This window comes from Anabrus simplex, chromosome 2, assembly GCF_040414725.1.
Source record: "Anabrus simplex isolate iqAnaSimp1 chromosome 2, ASM4041472v1, whole genome shotgun sequence".
NCBI lineage: Eukaryota > Metazoa > Arthropoda > Insecta > Orthoptera > Tettigoniidae > Anabrus > Anabrus simplex.
Window position 1 is genome coordinate 159,142,985 of NC_090266.1, and position 20,386 is coordinate 159,163,370.

The window sequence follows — 20,386 nt, forward strand, 5'->3', positions numbered from 1 at the left end:
GTGAGATTTGTGCTGGACAAAGCGGAGGCGGGACTGGTTTTTCTCCGAGCACTCCGGTTTTCCCTGTCATTTTTCATTCCAGCAACACTCTCCAATCTCATTTCATTTCATTAATCATTGCCCCAGAGGAGTGCGACAGGCCTCGGCAGCCGGCACAATTCCCATCCTCGCCGCTAGAAGGGGGCTTCATTCATTCCATTGCTGACCCGGTCAAATGACTCGAAACAGGTTTAAACATATCGTTTGCTATCATAAAATGAATAAATATTCTTTATTTACAGAGAGTTTTCCAAGGATTCTGGCTGAAGACACAAAACTAACAGAACAGTTCTGAATAAAATTATGTGATGATAGGCCTATATTTCTATCCCGCTGAAGTTCAGCATTATGTTTCTGACAAAGTGATATTTACAGTAGTATCAAATTTATTGTGTAGGTGTACTTTGTATTTATATTTCTGAAGAACAAACTTTGAATTTTAAAATATACTTCCAGTTATTTTCAACAATTTTCAATAATTATTAAATGATCTCATTTCATCATTTATAAAATGCGTTTCTTAAATTATGACAATGTGAGTCCCATTGCGCGCGCAACCGCTGGCCTCTATTGGGTGCTGGAGTAAGATACTGTTCCGGGTCGGAGCGGAGTCGGCTATGTTCGGCTTTGCGTGACGTCACACGTGGTGCTAGATGGCGGTGAATCTTAGGCCTCCCACAAAGTGGTTAAATGGAAATGGGAAAACGCTGGCCCAAGGCTTGGGTTCTAGCTTAGTGGATTGAATGTAGTACCGTAATTTCCCACAACTATGATCCGACAATACAACTATACAACAATATCCAACAATATACAACAATATCCTTGAAACATTCTATGAGTTAGTGCCATATTCTTGCGCATTTTCGCTACAGTGGATTGGAGAGCTAAGCAACTGCTGCTATCTATGCGTGTACTTCACTACTAGTGGCGCAACGTTGAACGAGCTCAGAGCAGTAAATCTTCCGTTACAGAAGTATGTGTTTTGTATTGTCCTGTGAACTTTGTCTTCTGCTGTTATCCAGGTAAGACCAATGGACAAATATAGCTTTTAGTTTGGGTAACAATGTATTAGTGACGTGATTAATTTCCATTTATTCTTTAAAGCTACTTCAGGTAACTTTCAATTAACATAAAATTAAAAAATTGTAACTTGAAACATAACTATGGTCCAATAAGTTCGTTGGACCATAGTTGTGTGCTTCCCCATATTCCTAACTAGATCCGATTTAAAACAATATAACAGTAATAATACACTTGTATCTGAATTCCAGGTTATTCCTAGCTGCAGTAATGAATTCAAAATACAACAGACGAAAAATTGGGGGGTCGTCCTTATGTCCCATACACTGCTGAAACAATGGAATTATGCTTAAGTGCGATTATGGGAAATAAATTACCGTAACTCAAAGAGAAGTATCAGCCAAATACAACATACCTCGCACTAGGTACTCTAATTCTAAAATTGAAAGCTATACGCAATGACAATGTGCAGTTGCCAGGTCGTACATGTGTATTCACACGAGAGGAAGAAGACTCTTTCGTTGACCATATAGTGAAAATGTGTGACTTTGTTTTCCCAGTTACTGCACTGGACTTGAGATTTATTGTCAAAACATATTTAGATAGCATTGGGTGGAAAGAAGAGATGTTCTCAAATAATATGCCTGGGAAACGCTGGGCGGAATCATTTCTGCATCGCCATAAGAAGACGTTGTCCCACAGATTCGGTAGCAACATAGAAAGGAGCAGAGCGATGGTGAATGAAGAAATTCTTGGAAATTTTTTTGACAATCTTGAGAAAGAAGTTGAAAATGTTCCTCCGGAAAATATATTCAGTTTCGATGAAACTAACCTTGTCGACGATCCGGGAGAAAAGAAAATCTTATGCAGGAGGGGTTGCAAATACCCAGAAATAATAAGGAACTCCACTAAAGCTGCAGTTTCGGTGATGATGTGCGGCAATGCTGCTGGTGAAATGTGTCCGCCATACATCAACTACAAAGCGAAAAAGATGTGGGACACATGGACTGAAGGTGGCCCTGAAGTAGCTCGGTACAATAGAACAAAGAGTGGCTGGTTTGACTGCAACAGTTTTGAAGACTGTTTTTTTTACCGTATTATTTCCACCTCTCAGAAAATTAAGTGGGAAGAAAGTTGTGATTGGAGACAACTTAAGTAGCCACATCAGCGACAAAGTTTTGTGCGCATTTTTAGCCAACAATGTAGCCTTTGTTGCTTTGCCGCCTAATGCAACGCATCTCGTGCAGCCACTTGACGTGGCATACTTCAGGCCAATGAAGGTGGTATGGCGCCAGGTTCTTGATGGATGGAAAAATACTCCACTGGGAACAAGACTTTCAACTATTCCTAAAGATACATTTCCATCATTGTTGAAGGAACTAATTGAGAAATTGAAAGTAAATGGCCCATCAAACTTAAGATCAGGTTTCAGGAAAACAGGTATATTCCCCACTGATCGAATGGAAGTCCTCGGAAGACTACCAAGTACCGGTACAAGACCTGCTTGTAATATTGAAGCTATCAGCAGTTCATTTGTGGAACATCTGAACACCCTGAGGGCAGGAGACAATGTAGCAACTCAGAAGAGAAAGCGCTCCAGAGTGAATGTGGAACCAGGAAAAAGCATTGGACCAGAAGACATTGCGAATGGGAATGGGAATGGGAATGCTGAATCCACAAACAATGGTCCTAACAATGGCTTACTTGCAGCTGGTCCTTCACAGCCACAAACATTCAGGGAGAAGAAAAGAAGACAGGTATGATGCTGTACATATTTATATTATTTATATTTATACTTTGAGAACATTGTTTAGCATGCTTTTGTGAACTAACTTTATTTGTTTGCAGAAACAGCCAAAAAGGAAGCAGCGGCAGCAGCAGCAGCACTGAAGATGAGGATAACGTCCTTCTCGAATTTGACACAGACTCTGATTTCCACCAATCAGAAGAAGAGCAGGAAGTGTTTCCTAAAAAGTGTGATTATGATCCTGCAGTAAACGATTTTGTCATAGTGAATTATGAGGGAGATTACTGGCCTGGTATTGTTTTAAATATATCTGATTCAGGAGCTAAAGTAAGTTGCATGGCTAGGAGTGGTAGGTTGTGGACCTGGCCAAAAGACAAAGATATCCTCAACTATGTACTTTCCGATGTCATCTCTAAAATAAACCCTCCAGTAAAGGTATCCTCCAAACAGGAGTTATATTCTGTGAATGAACTGAGTGCTAAATGGGGTAACTGATAACTTTGTGATTTTCTGCATGTTAATTGTCATTATTGATTCAATAAAACATCATTTAATAAGTACAAGCCATTTTATTGCGAATTTCACAGTAAAATACTAAAAAGAATGCTACAAGTATGAACCATGGTAAGGAATGTGAGTTGGACCATACAACTATGTACCATGATTAAAATTTATTTTTCTTCGTGATTTATAAATATAACTCGAAAGTAACATATATATTATATTCTGATCAACTTTTCTACTTACTGAAATATTTAAAATTATTTTAGCAAATTGTGTATTGCCAACAGTGTAGAAAATTTTAAGAAAGTAATGAAAAATGGACCATAGTTGTAGGAAATTATGGTATGTTTGACTTGATGGCGAGAGGTTGCCAGAAGGAGAGCTGTTTATCAATTTGTATATCATTACCGGTAGAGACAACTTCCAAAGTAGTGAATTGGAAGCGGGGAAAATGCTGGCCAGAGGCGTGGACTGAATGTAGTATGTTTGACTTAATATCGAAAATGGTGAACTTGGATTTATCGGGTATTTCTTCATCTGTGAAAATGTTGCCTCTGGCAAAAACCAAGCATCTTGGCTTCATAGCCTTTGAAACAAAATTATAAACACAGTGAATCAGTGCTGATTCCAAATTTCAATCAATCAAATCAATCAATACTGATCTGCATTTAGGGCAGTCGCCCAGGTGGCAGATTCGTATACGTCATACGTACAACACAAGGAGTAGAGCCACAACAGACAATAGTCACAGTAACGCAATAAGGTCAACAAGATTCTGTAGCAGCAGACAAAGGGATGCTTCTTCCATTCTATAAATCGAAAGAAACATAATCAGATACTCAAAATTTGGATTGAAGCCCCTTTTAACCATAACTTACATCAAAACAATCAACTTCCAACGGAGAGTCTGGTCGCTACAAACAAGAATTAAATATGTCAATACTTCCTCTGATCAAATTGCCAAACTGCAGCAGCAAGCCTCATCAAATCTAGAAGCCATTTTCCAACGAACCCAAAACTTCAATTCTAGATTATCATCATGACTAATCACGCATAATGCAAAATTACAATCTTTTTAAATAACATTATTTAGAGAGCACAATTCTTAACTAAAATTCTCAATACTGAAATGTTACTGTATTCTAGAAACCAACGCACTTCAGAAACTATGGCTCCTATATATTAACATCCAATATTTATATTTATGACTCAAATTTTAATGCCAAATTATAGTTGAATCAATTTTATTTTAACATTGCAAACCATTTTTAGCCAAATTTTCAAATTGTAAAAATTGTGTTTTGGACGTCAATGTGTTTTAGAATTAAGAGTTACTCCATTTTAACATTGCAAATCATATTGTCATAATTTTTAATGTGTATATTATTCTTGTGTTTTAAATATTGTTATCACTGAAATTAGATTTACATTCAATGTAATGAAATTTGTAACAACAATCCAAATATGACAAACCTTGAGGCAATTGTATAGGCTGATGATGCTTGTGAATAAAAGCGAAACATGTCCTGGTAAATTAGTGTTGTAACATTACAACTTAGCAACACAAACTGTAATTTGTATTGAAAAGGTGGATCAAAATAACCAACAAATTGTTAGTATATCACATTCCACTTAGTCGAGCAGCTCTTCTTCTTTCTCTCAATTCCTCCCAACCCAAACTTTGCAACATTTTTGTAACGCTACTCTTTTGTCGGAAATCACCCAGAACAAATCGAGCTGCTTTTCTTTGGATTTTTTCCAGTTCTTGAATCAGGTAATCCTGGTGAGGGTCCCATACACTGGAACCATACTCTAGTTGGGGCCTACCGGGCGAGTTGGCCGTGCGCGTAGAGGCGCGCGGCTGTGAGCTTGCATCCGGGAGATAGTAGGTTCGAATCACACTATCGGCAGCCCTGAAGATGGTTTTCCGTGGTTTCCCATTTTCACACCAGGCAAATGCTGGGGCTGTACCTTAATTAAGGCCACGGCCGCTTCCTTCCAACTCCTAGGCCTTTCCTATCCCATCATCGCCATAAGACCTATCTGTGTCGGTGCGACGTAAAGCGGCGAGCAAAAAAAAAAAAAAAAAGTTGGGGTCTTACCAGAGACTTATATGCCCTCTCCTTTACATCCTTACTACAACCCCTAAACACCCTCATAACCATGTGCAGAGATCTGTACCCTTTATTTACAATCCCATTAATGTGATTACCTCAATGAAGATCTTTCCTTATATTAACACCTAGATACTTACAATGATCCCCAACAGGAACTTTCACCCCATCAACGCAGTAATTAAAACTGAGAGGACTTTTCCTATTTGTGAAACTGCCAACCTGACTTTTAACCCCGTTTATCAACATACCATTGCCTGCTGTCCATCTCACAACATTATCGAGGTCACGTTGCAGTTGCTCACAATCTTGTAACTTATTTATTACTGTATAGAGAATAACATCATCCGCAAAAAGCCTTACCTCCGATTCCACTCCTTTACTCATATCATTTATATATATAAGAAAACATAAAGGTCCGATAATACTGCCTTGAGGAATTACCCTCTTAATTATTACAGGGTCAGATAAAGCTTCACCTACTCTAATTCTCTGAGATCTATTTTCTAGAAATATAGCAACCCATTCAGTCACTCTTTTGTTTAGTCCAGTTGCACTCACTTTTGCCAGTAGTCTCCCATGATCCACCCTATCAAATGCTTTAGACAGATCAATCGCGATACAGTCCATTTGACCTCCAGAATCCAAGATATCTGCTAATCTTGCTGGAATCCTACAAGTTGAGCTTCAGTGGAATAACCTTTCCTAAAACCGAACTGCCTTCTATCGAATCAGTTATTAATTTCACAAACTTGTCTAATATAATCAGAAAGAATGCCTTCCCAAAGCTTACATACAATGCATGTCAAACTTACTGGCCTGTAATTTTCAGCTTTATGTCTATCACCCTTTCCTTTATACACAGGGCTTAGTATAGCAACTCTCCATTCATCTGGTATAGCTCCTCTGACCAAACAACAATCAAATAAGTACTTCAGATATGGTACTATATCCCAACCCATTGTCTTTAGTATGTCCCCAGAAATCTGATCAATTCCAGCCGCTTTTCTAGTTTTCAACTTTTGTATCTTATTGTAAATATAATTGTTGTCATATGTAAATTTTATTACTTCTTTGGCCTTAGTCTCCTCCTCTATCTGGACATTATCCTTGTAACCAACAATCTTTACATACTGCTGACTGAATACTTCTGCCTTGTGAAGGTCCTCACATACACACTCCCCTTGTTCATTAATTATTCCTGGAATGTCCTTCTTGGAACCTGTTTCTGCCTTAAAATACCTATACATACCCTTCCATTTTTCACTAAAATGTGTATGACTGCCAATTATGCTTGCCATCATGTTATCCTTAGCTGCTTTCTTTGCTAGATTCAATTTTCTAGTAAGTTCCTTCAATTTCTCCTTACTTCCACATACATTTCTAACTCTATTTCTTTCCAGTCTGCACCTCCTTCTTAGTCTCTTTATTTCTCTATTATAATAAGGTGGGTCCTTACCATTCCTTACCACCCTTAAAGGTACAAACCTGTTTTTGCATTCCTCAAAAATTTCTTTAAACCCATCCTAGAGTCTGTTTACATTTTTATTTATTTCAGCAGGAATCACAGACAAACAGCATCGAAACAGGGATTTTGAAGCTTAGGGGTGGGAGGGGGAATCCCATACACTGTAATATTGTGTATCTGCTGGGCATACCAGAACTCTGGTCTGTGCTGCTGTCTTGTATGTGCCTCTGTAATGACACCCTCCTTCACTCCCACCATTTGATGTAGGGCCTATACTGCTTTGTGGGAGGAGTTATTGTGTTCTACTGTTTCCGATGTGATTCCAGATCATTAAGGAATTTGTGGTGAGTTATGCTATTTGTGTTATTTCTTCAGCTAAACTAGGGAGTTTAGGAATGATTTTTCACCTAGTTGCATTTTCTTCATATTATCACTGGTATTGAAGCCATAAGATATTGGAGGTTATGCGCTTTGGGTAATACCACATGGTGGTTTTGGGATAAAGCTGTGCAGTGGGTGACCGCACGATATTACGCCACTGCAAGATACAGTTGCTCATGCATGCGATTTGCAGTTACTGTTCTTTTTGATGCAGATGCCATGAACTTACATGAGGAAATCGTAAAGATCCCAGTGATCAGGAAAGAAATTGAAGGCTGCAGTTCAAGCTATCTGATCGAGGCATTCTAGGACAAGCTTTTAATATTCCAGAATCCACTCTCTGTGACCGCTTGAAAAGTGAGTCTATAGAAGCTTTAAATCTAGGCAGAAATCCAGTACGGTATTTAATAAAGAACAGGAAGGTGAATCAGCTGATCACCTGATACTGTTATCAGAACTACATTTCAGTTTGACACCTCTTGAGCTTCGTTGCTTGGCTTATGACTTTGCAGAAGGTCATAGTATAAAGCATCATTTTCATACTGAATCCAAACTTGCAGGCAAGGATTGGCTCCAGTTAATTCTGAAATGTGATTCACAGGTTAGTTGGAGGAAACCGGAAGGTAACGGGCATCTCCGATATTATTATTGTGCTAGATAAATACAAATTTTAGGAAAACAATGTTAATATGGATGAATACGGGCATTTCCACCATGCACAAACCTGGGAGGGTACTAGGACCTAAGGGTCAAAAGGAAGTTGGCTCAGTTATATCATGGGAGAGGGGAAAGAACGTTACTGTAGTCTGCGCAGTAAATGCCTGTTTCTTACAGAATTGTACATGTGACGTGAGATTTATAGACTGTATGTAAATGCCATGGTTCATGGTGTGGGTTACAGTAGTCACATCCTAGTTTGTGAACCATGGGCAACGGCTGAGTGGCCTAGTAAGTGGCCCTGAGAGTCAGAATACCAGTTGCTATGGAATGGGAGTGGCCATCTCGGACATATTCTGGGTCATGGCCCTCTTTGTGCTCAGACAGCTAGGACTACACAATCCACCGTGGTCCCTAAGCCATTCGAGGAGAGTTCCTCACTTGGACTATGTGCAAGTAGGGTAAAGGGTAGCATCCTGTTTCATGAATTTACCGAGCTCAGAATAGTTTAGGCAAGCCTCAGACCTATGGGAGCAATGGAGTCCCACTCCCATTTCACAGGCCAGGGACTACTTGGAAACAACTTGGTGAACGAAATGGAATTCAATGGGGAGCTATCAGTATTAATGGGGCCTATGGAAGAAAGAAAGTAGAACTGCTGAGTCAGCAAAGAGGCTGCATCTGGATGTGCTAGGAGTAAGTGATATTCGGTTAATGGGAGATAATGAGGAAGAGATAGGAGATTATAATGTGTACTTGACGGGTGTTAGAAAGGGAAGGGCAGAGTCTGGGGTAGGGCTCTTTATCAGGAATACCATTGCACGCAACATAGTTTCTGTTAGGTACGTAAATGAGCGAATGATGTGGGTAGATTTGGCAGTTGAAGGAATCAGGACAAGAATTATCTCAGTGTATTCACCATGTGAGGGTGCAGATGAGGATAAAGTTGACAAGTTTTATGAAGCATTGAGTGACATCATAGTCAGGGTCAACAGCAAGGATAGGATAGCGAATGGGCGATTTCAGTGCAAGTGTTGGAAACAGAACTGAAGGATACGGAAGGGTGATAGGTAAATGTGGGGAAGATATGGAAGCTAATGGGAATGGGAAGCGTTTGCTGGACTTCTGTGCTAGTATGGGTTGAGCAGTAACGAATACATTCAAGCATAAGGCTGTTCACTACTACACATGGGAGGCTAGGGGTACCAGATCCATAATAGACTATATCTTAACCGACTTCCAATTCAGGAAGTCTGTTAGTAATGTAGGAGATTTCCGGGGATTTTTCGATGATAAGGACTTGTAAATGTAAAAAGAAAGCTTATCAGAAATGGCTCCAAACAAGGGCTGATGCAGACAGGGAATTGTACGTAGATGAAAGAAACAGAGCAAAACAAATAGTTGTTGAATCCAAAAAGAAGTCGTGGGAAGAGTTTGGTAATAACCTGCAAAAGCTAGGTCAAGCAGCAGGGAAACCTTTCTGGACAGTAATAAGGAATCTTAGGAAGGGGGGGGGAAAGGAAATGAACAGTGTTTTGGGTAATTCAGGTAAACTCACCATTGATCCCAGAGAATCACTGGAGAGGTGGAGGGAATATTTTGAACATCTTCTCAACGTAAAAGGAAATCTTCCTGGTGGTGTTTCGAACAACCAAGCTCATGGGGAGGAGGAAAATTATGTTGGTGAAATTACGCTTGAGGAAGTGGAAAGGATGATAAATGAACTCCATTGTCATAAAGCAGCAGGAATAGATGAAATCAGACCTGAAATGGTGAAGTATAGTGGAAAGGTAGGTATGAAATGGCTTCATAGAGTAGTAAAATTAGCATGGAGTGTTGGTAAGGTACCTTCAGATTGGACAAAAGCAGTAATTGCACCTATCTATAAGCAAGGGAACAGGAAGGATTGCAACAACTATTGAGGTATCTCATTGATTAGTATACCAGGCAAAGTATTCACTAGCATCTTGGAAGGGGGCGTGCGATCAGTCGTTGAGAGGAAGTTGGATGAAAACCTGTGTGGTTTCAGACCACAGAGGGGCTGTCAGGATCAGATTTTCAGTATGCGCCAGGTAATTGAAAAATGCTATTGAGAGGAATAGACAGCTGTGTTTATGTTTCGTAGATCTAGAGAAAGCATATGATAGGGTACCGAGGGAACAGGTGTTCACCATACTGGGAGACTATGGAATTAAAGGTAGATTTTAAAATCAATCAAAGGCATTTATGTTGACAATTGGGCTTCAGTGAGAATTGATGGTAGAATGAGTTCTTGGTTCAGGGTACTTACAGGGGTTAGAAAAGACTGTAATCTTTCACCTTTGCTGTTCGTTATTTACATGGATCATCTGCTGAAAGGTATAAAATGGCAGGGAGGGATTCAGTTAGGTGGAAATGTAATAAGCAGTCTGGCCTATGCTGACGACTTGGTCTTAATGGCAGACTGTGCCGAAAGCCTGCAGTCTAATATCTTGGAACTTGAAAATAGGTGCAATGAGTATGGTATGAAAATTAGCCTTTCGAAGACTAAATTGATGTCAGTAGGTAAGAAATTCAACAGAATTGAATGTCAGATTGGTGATACAAAGCTGGAACAGGGAGATAATTTTAAGTGTTTTGGTTGTGTGTTCTCCCAGGATGGTAATATGGTAAATGAGATTGAATCTAGGTGTAGTAAAGCTAATGCAGTGAGCTCGCAGTTGCGATCAGCAGTGTTCTGTAAAAAGGAAGCCAGCTCCCAGACGAAACTATCTTTACATCGGTCTGTTTTCAGATTAACTTTTCTTTATGGAAGCGAAAGCTGGGTGGACTCAGGATATTTTATTCATAAGTTAGAAGTAACAGACATGAAAGTGGTGAAAATGATTGCTGGTACAAACAGGTGGGAACAATGGCAGCAGGGTACTCAGAATGAGGCGATAAAGGCTAAGTGAGGAATGAACTCGATGGATGAAGCTGTACGCATAAACTGGTTTCGGTGGTGGGGTCATGTGAGACGAATGGAGGAGGATAGGTTACCTAGGAGAATGATGGACTCTGTTATGGAGGTTAAGAGAAGTAGAGGGAGACCAAGACGACGATGGTTAGACTCAGTTTCTAACGATTTAAAGATAAGAGGTATAGAACTAAATGGGGCCACAGCACTAGTTGCAAATAGAGGATTGTGGCGACACTTAGTAAATTCACAGAGGCTTGCAGACTTAATGCCGAAAGGCATAATGGTCTATAATGATAATATATGTATGTATGTAAATGCCTATGGTAACTTTATTCCGCCCTTGATGATTTTTCCTAGGAAGCATATGAATCTCCTATTGCAGAAGAGTGGGGCTTAGTGAAGCATTTTATACATATTTCAAAAATGGATGGATCATTGAAGAACTGTTTCAAAAGGCTCAACACTTCGGTATGCACATGAAGGCATCTGTCGACAATCCAGTACGACTTATACAGACTGAGTTGGTTGTGCGGTTAGGGGCGCGCAGCTGTGAATTTGTTGGTTTGAACCCCATTGTCGGCACCCCTGAAGATGATTTTCCGTGGTTTTCCTTTTTCACACCAGGCATATGCTGGGGCTGTACATTAATTAAGGCCAGAGCAACTCCCTTCCCACTCCTATCCCATTGTCGCTATAAGACCTATCTTTGTCGGTGCAACGTAATGCAATTTAAAAACAAAGACGTACTACTGATATTAGATAACCATGCTAGCCACATTTCATTGAAAATACATCACTATTGCAAGGAAAAGGAAATTGCTATGGTATCCATCCCTCCTCATATTTCCCGCCGTTAGAAGCCACTAACTTCACATGGTCCGTTGAAAAATTGTTTTAATCGAGAATGCAACCTATATTTGAAGACTCATGGGCACAAGAAGATAACTCGCTATGAATTTGCAGAAATGTTCAACAGAGCTGACTCCAAAGCAGTAGCATAGCCAGGGTCGACTGGTGGTGGTGGGGGCAGGGGTGTTATAGTTACAGTATGATGATAGAACATAATGAAGGTTCTTGTGTGTGTGAAGTGTATGCATGCATTATGTGTTATAATATGAACACTGATATAATTGAGTTATGTCGATATTCAGATTGCAGTATGTTAAAATACAGAACAAGAACAATAGGATCACAGTCAACAGTTTAATGAATGGTATGTTCTGACTACAATCTAAAATCCAAATTTCAAGATTTCTTAGATAAAAGATCCAAGAGATCTGTTTGTTTTACAATTATGTTCTGTAAATACTGTATTCAAAAGAGCCAATCCTCTGAGTCGACTTTCACTTGTTTATTGTCAGTTTCTGTTTATTTTCTTTTGTAAAGCCCCAATAAACCCCCCTTGGCTACACTCCTGTCTCAAAGAAACTATGGAGAAAGGAATCTCTGGATTTAGAGCAGCTGGTTGTTACCCGCTGAACCCAGACAAGTTTCTGAACAAGATTTTGTGCCTGCACTCAAAACCACTCCTGATAGAGTTTCTTTTGTTATTGCAAATGCGGTTGAAAATGAAAGTGATGAAGGACTGATCTCAAGGGCTTTAGAAGGCACTCCTTTAAGCACCCTAACGCAGCAGGAGCCAGAACCTGGACCATCACATGAGCTTCATTCCCTCATAGACTCTGATGAAGGAATCACGGTGCTTAAAAGTGTCAGATATCCTTCCTATTCTGCAGAATTTTCCAAAAGCATCCAATAAGTCAGGAAAATGGAAAAAACAGCATTCAGAAATACTGAACAGGAGTCCCATAAAGAAGAAATGACTAGATACAAAGTTGAAGCAAAGGCAGAGCTTGACGGAATTAAGAATAAATTAGACATCTGAAAGAAAATAATTAAGGAAAAGAAATTGTGTCCTAAGCCCAAGAGGAGATGCAGAAGAAAGCTATGTTTGGATGAAACAGAATCTGACAAGTTAGATGAAATTGTTGAAAGGAAATTGTGTGATGACAATGAGGTAGATGAATTTAACCCCATTGATGTCGACGTGTGCTTAGTGGCGAATATGGACAGGATAAGGAGCTGTGGTATCACTGTGTATTATGCTCTTTGTGGTCACATTCGGAATGCAGTGACTGAGACCCGCCTGAAAATTGCACATGTGATTCATGCCTATTTAGTGAGAATAAGAAGAAACAGTAAAATAGTCATGTGGTTTCAACTTATCTTTCTTGTTCAACATTGCTAATTTCCTTACAAGTGCAGATAAATAGACATGCCAATAATAAGTACCAGGAAAATTTCATAAATTATTTTCAAGTGATGTATTATTTTGATAAGTTTTGTTTTTTGAAATTTTTATATATTTTATATTTTTTATATTTTTACTTTTCACAATTATGTCTCATGTGAATATTTCAGTGATTAGAAACATTTTGTCATAAATTCCACACACTGGTACTCTCTTTACTTCTACATGGTATTGCCCCACTCTGTGCGGCTTACCCTATGGGTGGGGATATACGATCTCAAAAGTTTTCCGAACAGCTTGCTATATAGCAAAGAACGACCGTTTTCAGATCTTGAAGACCTTATGCAAGTACAGCAGATAGTGGGGTAAATGTTGGATCCAGTCTTCATTCTCATTGCTCCACAACAAACATTATAAATCACGTTGCCAAGGTAATGAAGCATCAATTGGCTCAATCAATTATTATTGCCAGAGGATCAAAGTTGTGTATCCGTATGAATCAACAAATGTAGGCAAAAATAATACACTTGTGGTATATATAGGAGTGTATATAGGTGGAGAATATCCCAATTATGTGGGGAGTTTTTTTTTTTACTTGATCGAGTACATTCTCAGGATGCCAAGCATTTAGAGTTGTTAAACTGTCTAGAAACAAATGGCCTTCATGAAAAGTACCTCAGAGAAAATTGTGTTGCTATTGTCAATGATGGAGTCGGTGTAATGGTTGGAAAATGTTCAGGAATCATAACAGGGTTGAAATATGAATACCTGCAACTGTTTTCATGTCACTGCCTAAACCATAGGCTAGAAACATTTAAAAACATAGGCTAGAACTTTCTGTGTATGATGCTGTCATTGATGTTAGAGGAATTGATCATTTCAAAGCCTTCATGGACAAACTCTACAGTTTGTACAGCTGTTGCGTGTCAGTCCCTTTCAGTACTTCCTGGAAGGGACTAGCGAGTTACACAACTGGAGAGCTCCCAACCGGTCTGGAGGGCACGATCAACATTTCTGTGTATTGCACTCTTTGTCTGGTTACCCCATGGGAGTTGCAACGAGAATGTTCCCTCTTTAGCCACATCACAAATATTCGAGTGCTCATCACCTTAGCTATAAAAAGGAGGCTAGCCACGAGCAGTCAGTCAGTTTTGGAGTCAGTATGTTAGGGTGAAGGGCGATAGGTGTGTTGGCTGTCACCAGTGTCCCACTGGAGTCTACTGTCCCTGGTAGTGTTGGTTGTCATCAGTGTTCCATCAGAGTCAGAGTAACGTCACATACGCAAGGGAATACTGTAAGTACTGGACTACTGTTTATGGAACTGTGATGCAAGTCGAATTGGAGCTGTGTTAACTGTAGTTGCGCGGAATATTGTAATGCTGGCTAGAACTGTTGCTGTCTAGTTATCCCTGTGGGGGGGGGGGGCGCAGACGAAAATACACCCACGCTATCCCCTGCCTGTCGTAAGAGGCGACTAAAAGGGGCGACCAAGGGATGACTTTATTAGAACCATGAAAATACTTGTGATTAGTACCACCACGCAGGGAATACCATGGGTCGCTATTACTTGCATGTAGTACCACTGTTAGGTACAAAATAGGTTTGTGATTAGTAGCGATAGTGTGTGACTCAGGATGCATTTTACAGTACCTGTGATTTGTACCCCTATATGAGCAACACCATGGTTTTGCCTTGCCTATGCTTAGTACCCACTATGTGAGGAACACCACGGGATAGTGCGGGTCCCTGTGGTTAGTCCACTTATGTGAGAAATGCAATAGGTTTGCGTTGCCTGTATAGGTTTGTGTTGCCTGTAAATAGCGCCGCAGTGTGCGAAACACCATAGGTCTGGGTTACATGTGCGAATTTCATTACCTGTGAATAGTATCATAATGTGTGGAATACCGTGAGTCTACGCTACTTCTGATTAGTACCACAACATGGCAATTAGCATTGTTCTACTTTCCTAGCGATAAGTACCATCATGAGGGGCCGATGACCTGGATTTTGGACCAGTTTCGATTACAAGCATCATCTGGTTTTTTTTTTTTTTTTTTGCTAGTGGCTTTACGTCGCACCGGCACAGATAGGTCTTATGGCGACGATGGGATAGGCCTAGGAGTTGGAAGGAAGCGGCCATGGCCTTATTTAAGGTACAGCCCCAGCATTTGCCTGGTGTTAAAATGGGAAACCACGGAAAACCATTTTCAGGGCTGCCGACAGTGGGGTTCGAACCCACTATCTCCCGGATGCAAACTCACAGCCACGCGCCTCTAACCGCACCGCCAACTTGCCCGGTACTACAACAACAACAACAACAACAAGCATCATTGATTCAGTATTATGCTTTAGAAGCAGTCCCTTGGTCAGTAATACTATTATTTAATGCTAGTTTCTGGGAATGTGGGGCATTGCGGGTCGGATCCACTGATTGTTTTAACTTCATATCCATTCATTCTTCATCCTAACGTGTTCGAATCTGGTCATTGGAGGATTATGGATTTTTAAATTGTCATAACATTTCAACTCATTTTGTGCCATTAGGGGTCGATGACCTAGATGTTAGGCCCCTTTAAACAACAATCATCATCATCATCATCATCATCATCATCATCATCATCACCTGTCTAGTTGTCAGCGTTAAGTAGTGAATTACTGGACTGTCTCTGGAGTCAAACAAAGGAATGGTCATTATATGTTGTGTGGCCAGTAGCCCTATGTTGAAACCTAGCCGCCTGCAAGCAGCTGCTGTGTGGTGCGGGTATACTGAGAAGTGAAAGTAAGGGGAGCCTATCAACCAGGATTATAGCAGTTTCAGGAGATACCAACGAGCCAGAATCCCTGCTGAGAGAAGGGAGCAGAGACTTGTAAATAGCCAGCAATATTAGTCGGTGTGGTCACTCATGGTTGAATAGAATTGTTTGCATGCATTTATTGGGTCATCTTGAAATAAATTAGAGAGCTGTAAAACAGATGGTGTTTTATTCAAAATACAGCCAGTCTCCTAAGAATTCTTCCCATTCATGATCCGGTCGCATGACTGGAAACAGGCTGTGGATTTTTTAAATATAAAAAAGTATACGAGTGATACCAAACTAAAGCAGTGTTCTTTATCTTGACCTGCCTTTTCCTGTTCACCTACAAAACATTAGAGAATCTTAACTTTTGACTTACTCCACCTTCAAACATGATTTTTAGTAGTGAGCATGGAACAGAAGATAATTAATGGCACTGTTCAACTTGTATTGTTTAGGGAATTAAGCATTGATGTTTTTGGCTTATAGAAATTGAGGGTGAATTGGTGGTGTTGCCTCATTTATGGGGATTGACCCTGTACTTAGTGTGTTACTGATAAGCTATATTTATGATGTTTTAATTAAGCGAGCAGTGATTTAGAAGGGAGCAGTCATGGTTTTTATGTTAGTTATCACCTCACCGTACACCTAGAGTTGAAGCGGGGTAACCACTTAAAACTACTTCTAGGATGACCGAGAGTGAGATTTTAACCCTCCTCCCTAGTTGATGATCTTGACGTCAGCCAAACTGAACTCTCCGTACTGAGATGCCTTCTCGTTAAAATTGTCTGAGAGAAAAGCTTTCTTAAAGGAATAGTTCCCTAAAATGAAATAATTCAGAAAATACGAGGGTTGATTCAGAAATCTTGGCAAATATTTTTCCTCTTGTAACAGCTTCAATACAAGAAGTGTACTCAATAAATTTGAAAGTGTACAACAAGGACATTTTAAAAGTGACACCACATGGGGTAGGGATGCAGGAAACTCTAGTAAAGTAAAGATACAAACATGGCATTTTAAAATCATTATTTTGTTTGTTTTATTGTCATGCAGCCTGTATACAATCATTTGTATGTATCGTACAAGCTGTTCATCATCCGTCAGTGTGGTCTCTTACGTTATCCATGGTTCTTTGCAATTGATAAGGAAGACAGAATGATGCACCCATACCCCAGCTTCTGGCAACATTACGAAGTTAATATAACAAACTTTCAAATGTATATATTACATATTTGGCGTTGGCACCTTTTCAGGAAATAAAAAAATTGTTGCTTGACTTCTGAATCAACCATCATATATTGTCCCTTGTAGCTGAGCATTTTAGCTTCCTCATTACAATTTGCCTAAGAAGCTAAATCACCTGATGATCCAAGGGTAGAATTCTGTTGCACCTTTTAAATATGTTGAACTGAATGTGGAAAATTATATAACTTACTTCTTTACTTAGGTATTGAAAATTCAACAAAATTCAGAGAATGCCTCCTCAATGGCTTTGCTTGTAACTGTTTTATATCCCTGTAACTAACCTCACATATTCAAAATATAACAATTGTAATTTATCCAAGGAACGTATATCATTACAGCAAGCTTTAATATATTAAATATATATAGTACCAGTGTTTTTAGTACACTCTGCCCATCAAGGCAGTCTCAGTATGTGGGGGACTCAATGAATGAATGAATGAATGAATGAATGAATGAATGAATGAATGAATGAATAAATAAATAAATAAATACGGGATAATTTCATTACCGAGCAAGTGGCTATGTGATATTGGTCTTGCAGCTGTCGGCTTGCATTGCGAAGATACTGGGTTCGAACCCCACTGTCGGCAACACTGAATATGGTTTTCTGTAATTTCTCCATTCTCACACCAGACAAATGGTGGGGCTGTTCCTTAATTAAGGCCACTGTCAGTTCCTTCCCAGCCTTAGCCCTTTTCTGTCACATCATTGCCACAAGACCTGTCTGTATCTGTGTGATGTAAAAAAAAATTTAAAACAATTTCATTAAAAATTATTGAGAAATACTTTACTTGATTTTTTTTGTCTATTTGGTTTGTTTTCAAGTTTTCACGTTGTAATATGAAACTTTTCTTTCTATTTTAGAGGCTATAGACAATCGAAGTAAGACAATAGAGGAAATTCTTGTTGAGCTGAGGAATGGAACTATACTCTGGAAAGTACGCTCCTTCGACAGCTGGTACCGGAGGAAATATTACCTAGATGACAAAAGTGGGACGATAAGATATGATCCATCCCATAAATTACTGTGCGTTAAAGAAACTCGTGAAAGTAAGTAATTTTGAAATTTATTCATGATTAAGTAAAGGTATCCTTGTGATTGGCTCTCAAATGTGTATAACTTTGTAGCTATATATTAATCAAGATATTAAAAGCCTGTATTGCATGAAAGCATGGAGGATGAACTTACGAACTGTAGGTTTGATTTGTGCTGGTTGGTCCCTTTTCGTTCCTTAATACAGCATGTAACAACAAAGTATGGCCATATTTTCAGAACACATTCCTCACATGAAGAGGCAGAAAGTATGTTACATAGACATGGGTCTCAAAATGCTTTATTTCCATGTTAGAACTTATTTTCTACAACTCTACATAGTACATTCATTGTGGGAAACACACAGGAACAGAATGTACCAGCATACCACATGAAACTCCCTATTACATGAAATGTTCAAAATGCCGGCCGTTAGTATCGATAAGTGCATCAACCTACCATCAAAACAATTCCGGATGTGCTGATCCAATGCAATAGAGGATTGATGCATGCATCAGTGCTAACAGAGGACATTTTGTAAGAAACAGTTTCATGTGGTGTGCTGGTCATGTTCTATCCCTGTGTGTTTCTCATGATTAATGTACTATGTAGAGTTGTAGAAAATGAGTTCTATCATTTCCAGACCCGTGTTCATATAACACATTTTCTTCTTCTGCGTGTGAGGAATATGTCCTGAAAGTTTGGCCGTGCCTGATTGTTATACCATGTATAGACCAATGGGTTCCTTTTCTCCCTTTATGTTTATAGTGTGTTCCAAGACTTTTACCACCTATATTCATCTTCTCTTTTTTGTTGTTGTTGTTGTGTTTTTCCTATCCTACACTTCCCACATCAAGACTGAAGATTTGTCAAGATCTTGTCAAGTGGGTGTTGATGCTCACCCTTGTGATGATGTTGCAAAGCAGAAATGAGCTCGTTGGTGGCTGAAAGCAACTAGATGCAGAAGAACTGGGATTGATGAAGAGAGACCCTATCTATTTGAAATGGCAAGATTTTCCTTGTTCTGTTGCATTTTCATGTTTGTCCTTGTCTCCTCCTATCGCTCCCTCTTCACACATTGTCCTGCTATTGTGTTCGTCCTATTATGTGTTCCTTTTCCTATTTTTATATCTCTCTATGTCTTGAAACTTGGAAAGTTGTTTACCTTGGGTCTCATTACAGCTGTATTGTCTGTGATATGAATTTTAAGTGCTGTTGTGGATATTTCATGTTTGATGTAAATTATTCCTAACATCCTGCTGTAAGTCATCACAGTTGCCTTTATTATTTAAGACTAGGCCTACCTATTTTCTCCCTTGTTCTCAAACACATTGAGGTCGAAGGCCGTACGCTGTATAGGATTAGGATGTCGTGTGATTAGTTTCATGTCCAATTAGCACTAGCAACGAGGCTGCTGGGAAATCGGCCCATGAGGACACGAGGGAACATCAAACAACACATTTACTGTACTAGGAGGTGTTTCATTATGCAACCGACCACCTATTTGAAGATGTTCCCTCCTAGTCTTACTTTCAAGAGCACAACTAGCTGACAAACCACTTTTTAACACTAAGTTCACACGGCCAAAATGAAAGATATATATACTAGTGTAACTCATTTCTTGAATCCCCATTTTACTGAGATTTTAACATAGCACAATAAGAAAAAAATTAACAATTGGCTACTAGATAGTGCATTTATAAAAATCCAAGAAGTGTTCTGAGGCAACACAATTAAATAATCCGGACGAACTTATAGTTCCCCATTCAACAGACAGAGATGTCATTGAAATGAAACAAGACGTTTTATTAGATTTTAAGACAGTAATTTAAGACAATAACTCAAAGAAAATGGTTTCTAGTGATTGTGAATGTACTTTTTTAATCGTTAGTGTAACAAATTAAACAAATTGGATACTAGACTTAAAGACAGTGAATTTATAAAAGTTTGATAAGAGTGGTTTAATTCAACAGATAGTGATATGCTAGTGAAAAGAAACATGGGCGGTTATTAGATTTTAAGAGTCTAATGTATGATAAACTCAAAGAAAGTGGTTCTTAATGATTGTGAATGTACTATTTTAATTGTTAGTGTAAGCAACTGAGGATGATCCATGGATCGAAACTAGTATTGCAATTTAGATGTAAATAAATAAATAAATAAATTAATTAATTTTACAACATATATAGTGTTG

At 39.1% G+C, this 20,386-nt stretch overlaps 1 protein-coding gene across 2 annotated transcripts in view; it reads left to right on the plus strand.

The window, feature by feature from the left end:
• LOC136863956 (1-phosphatidylinositol 4,5-bisphosphate phosphodiesterase delta-4) overlaps nucleotides 1–20,386 on the plus strand; it is a 330,114-nt gene that overhangs the window by 200,063 nt on the left and 109,665 nt on the right. For both annotated transcript variants that reach the window (XM_067140409.2, XM_067140410.2), the window contains exon 2: nucleotides 18,024–18,209. In XM_067140409.2, coding sequence (XP_066996510.2) covers nucleotides 18,024–18,209 — 186 coding nt within the window. The remainder of the gene's footprint in view (nucleotides 1–18,023; nucleotides 18,210–20,386) is intronic.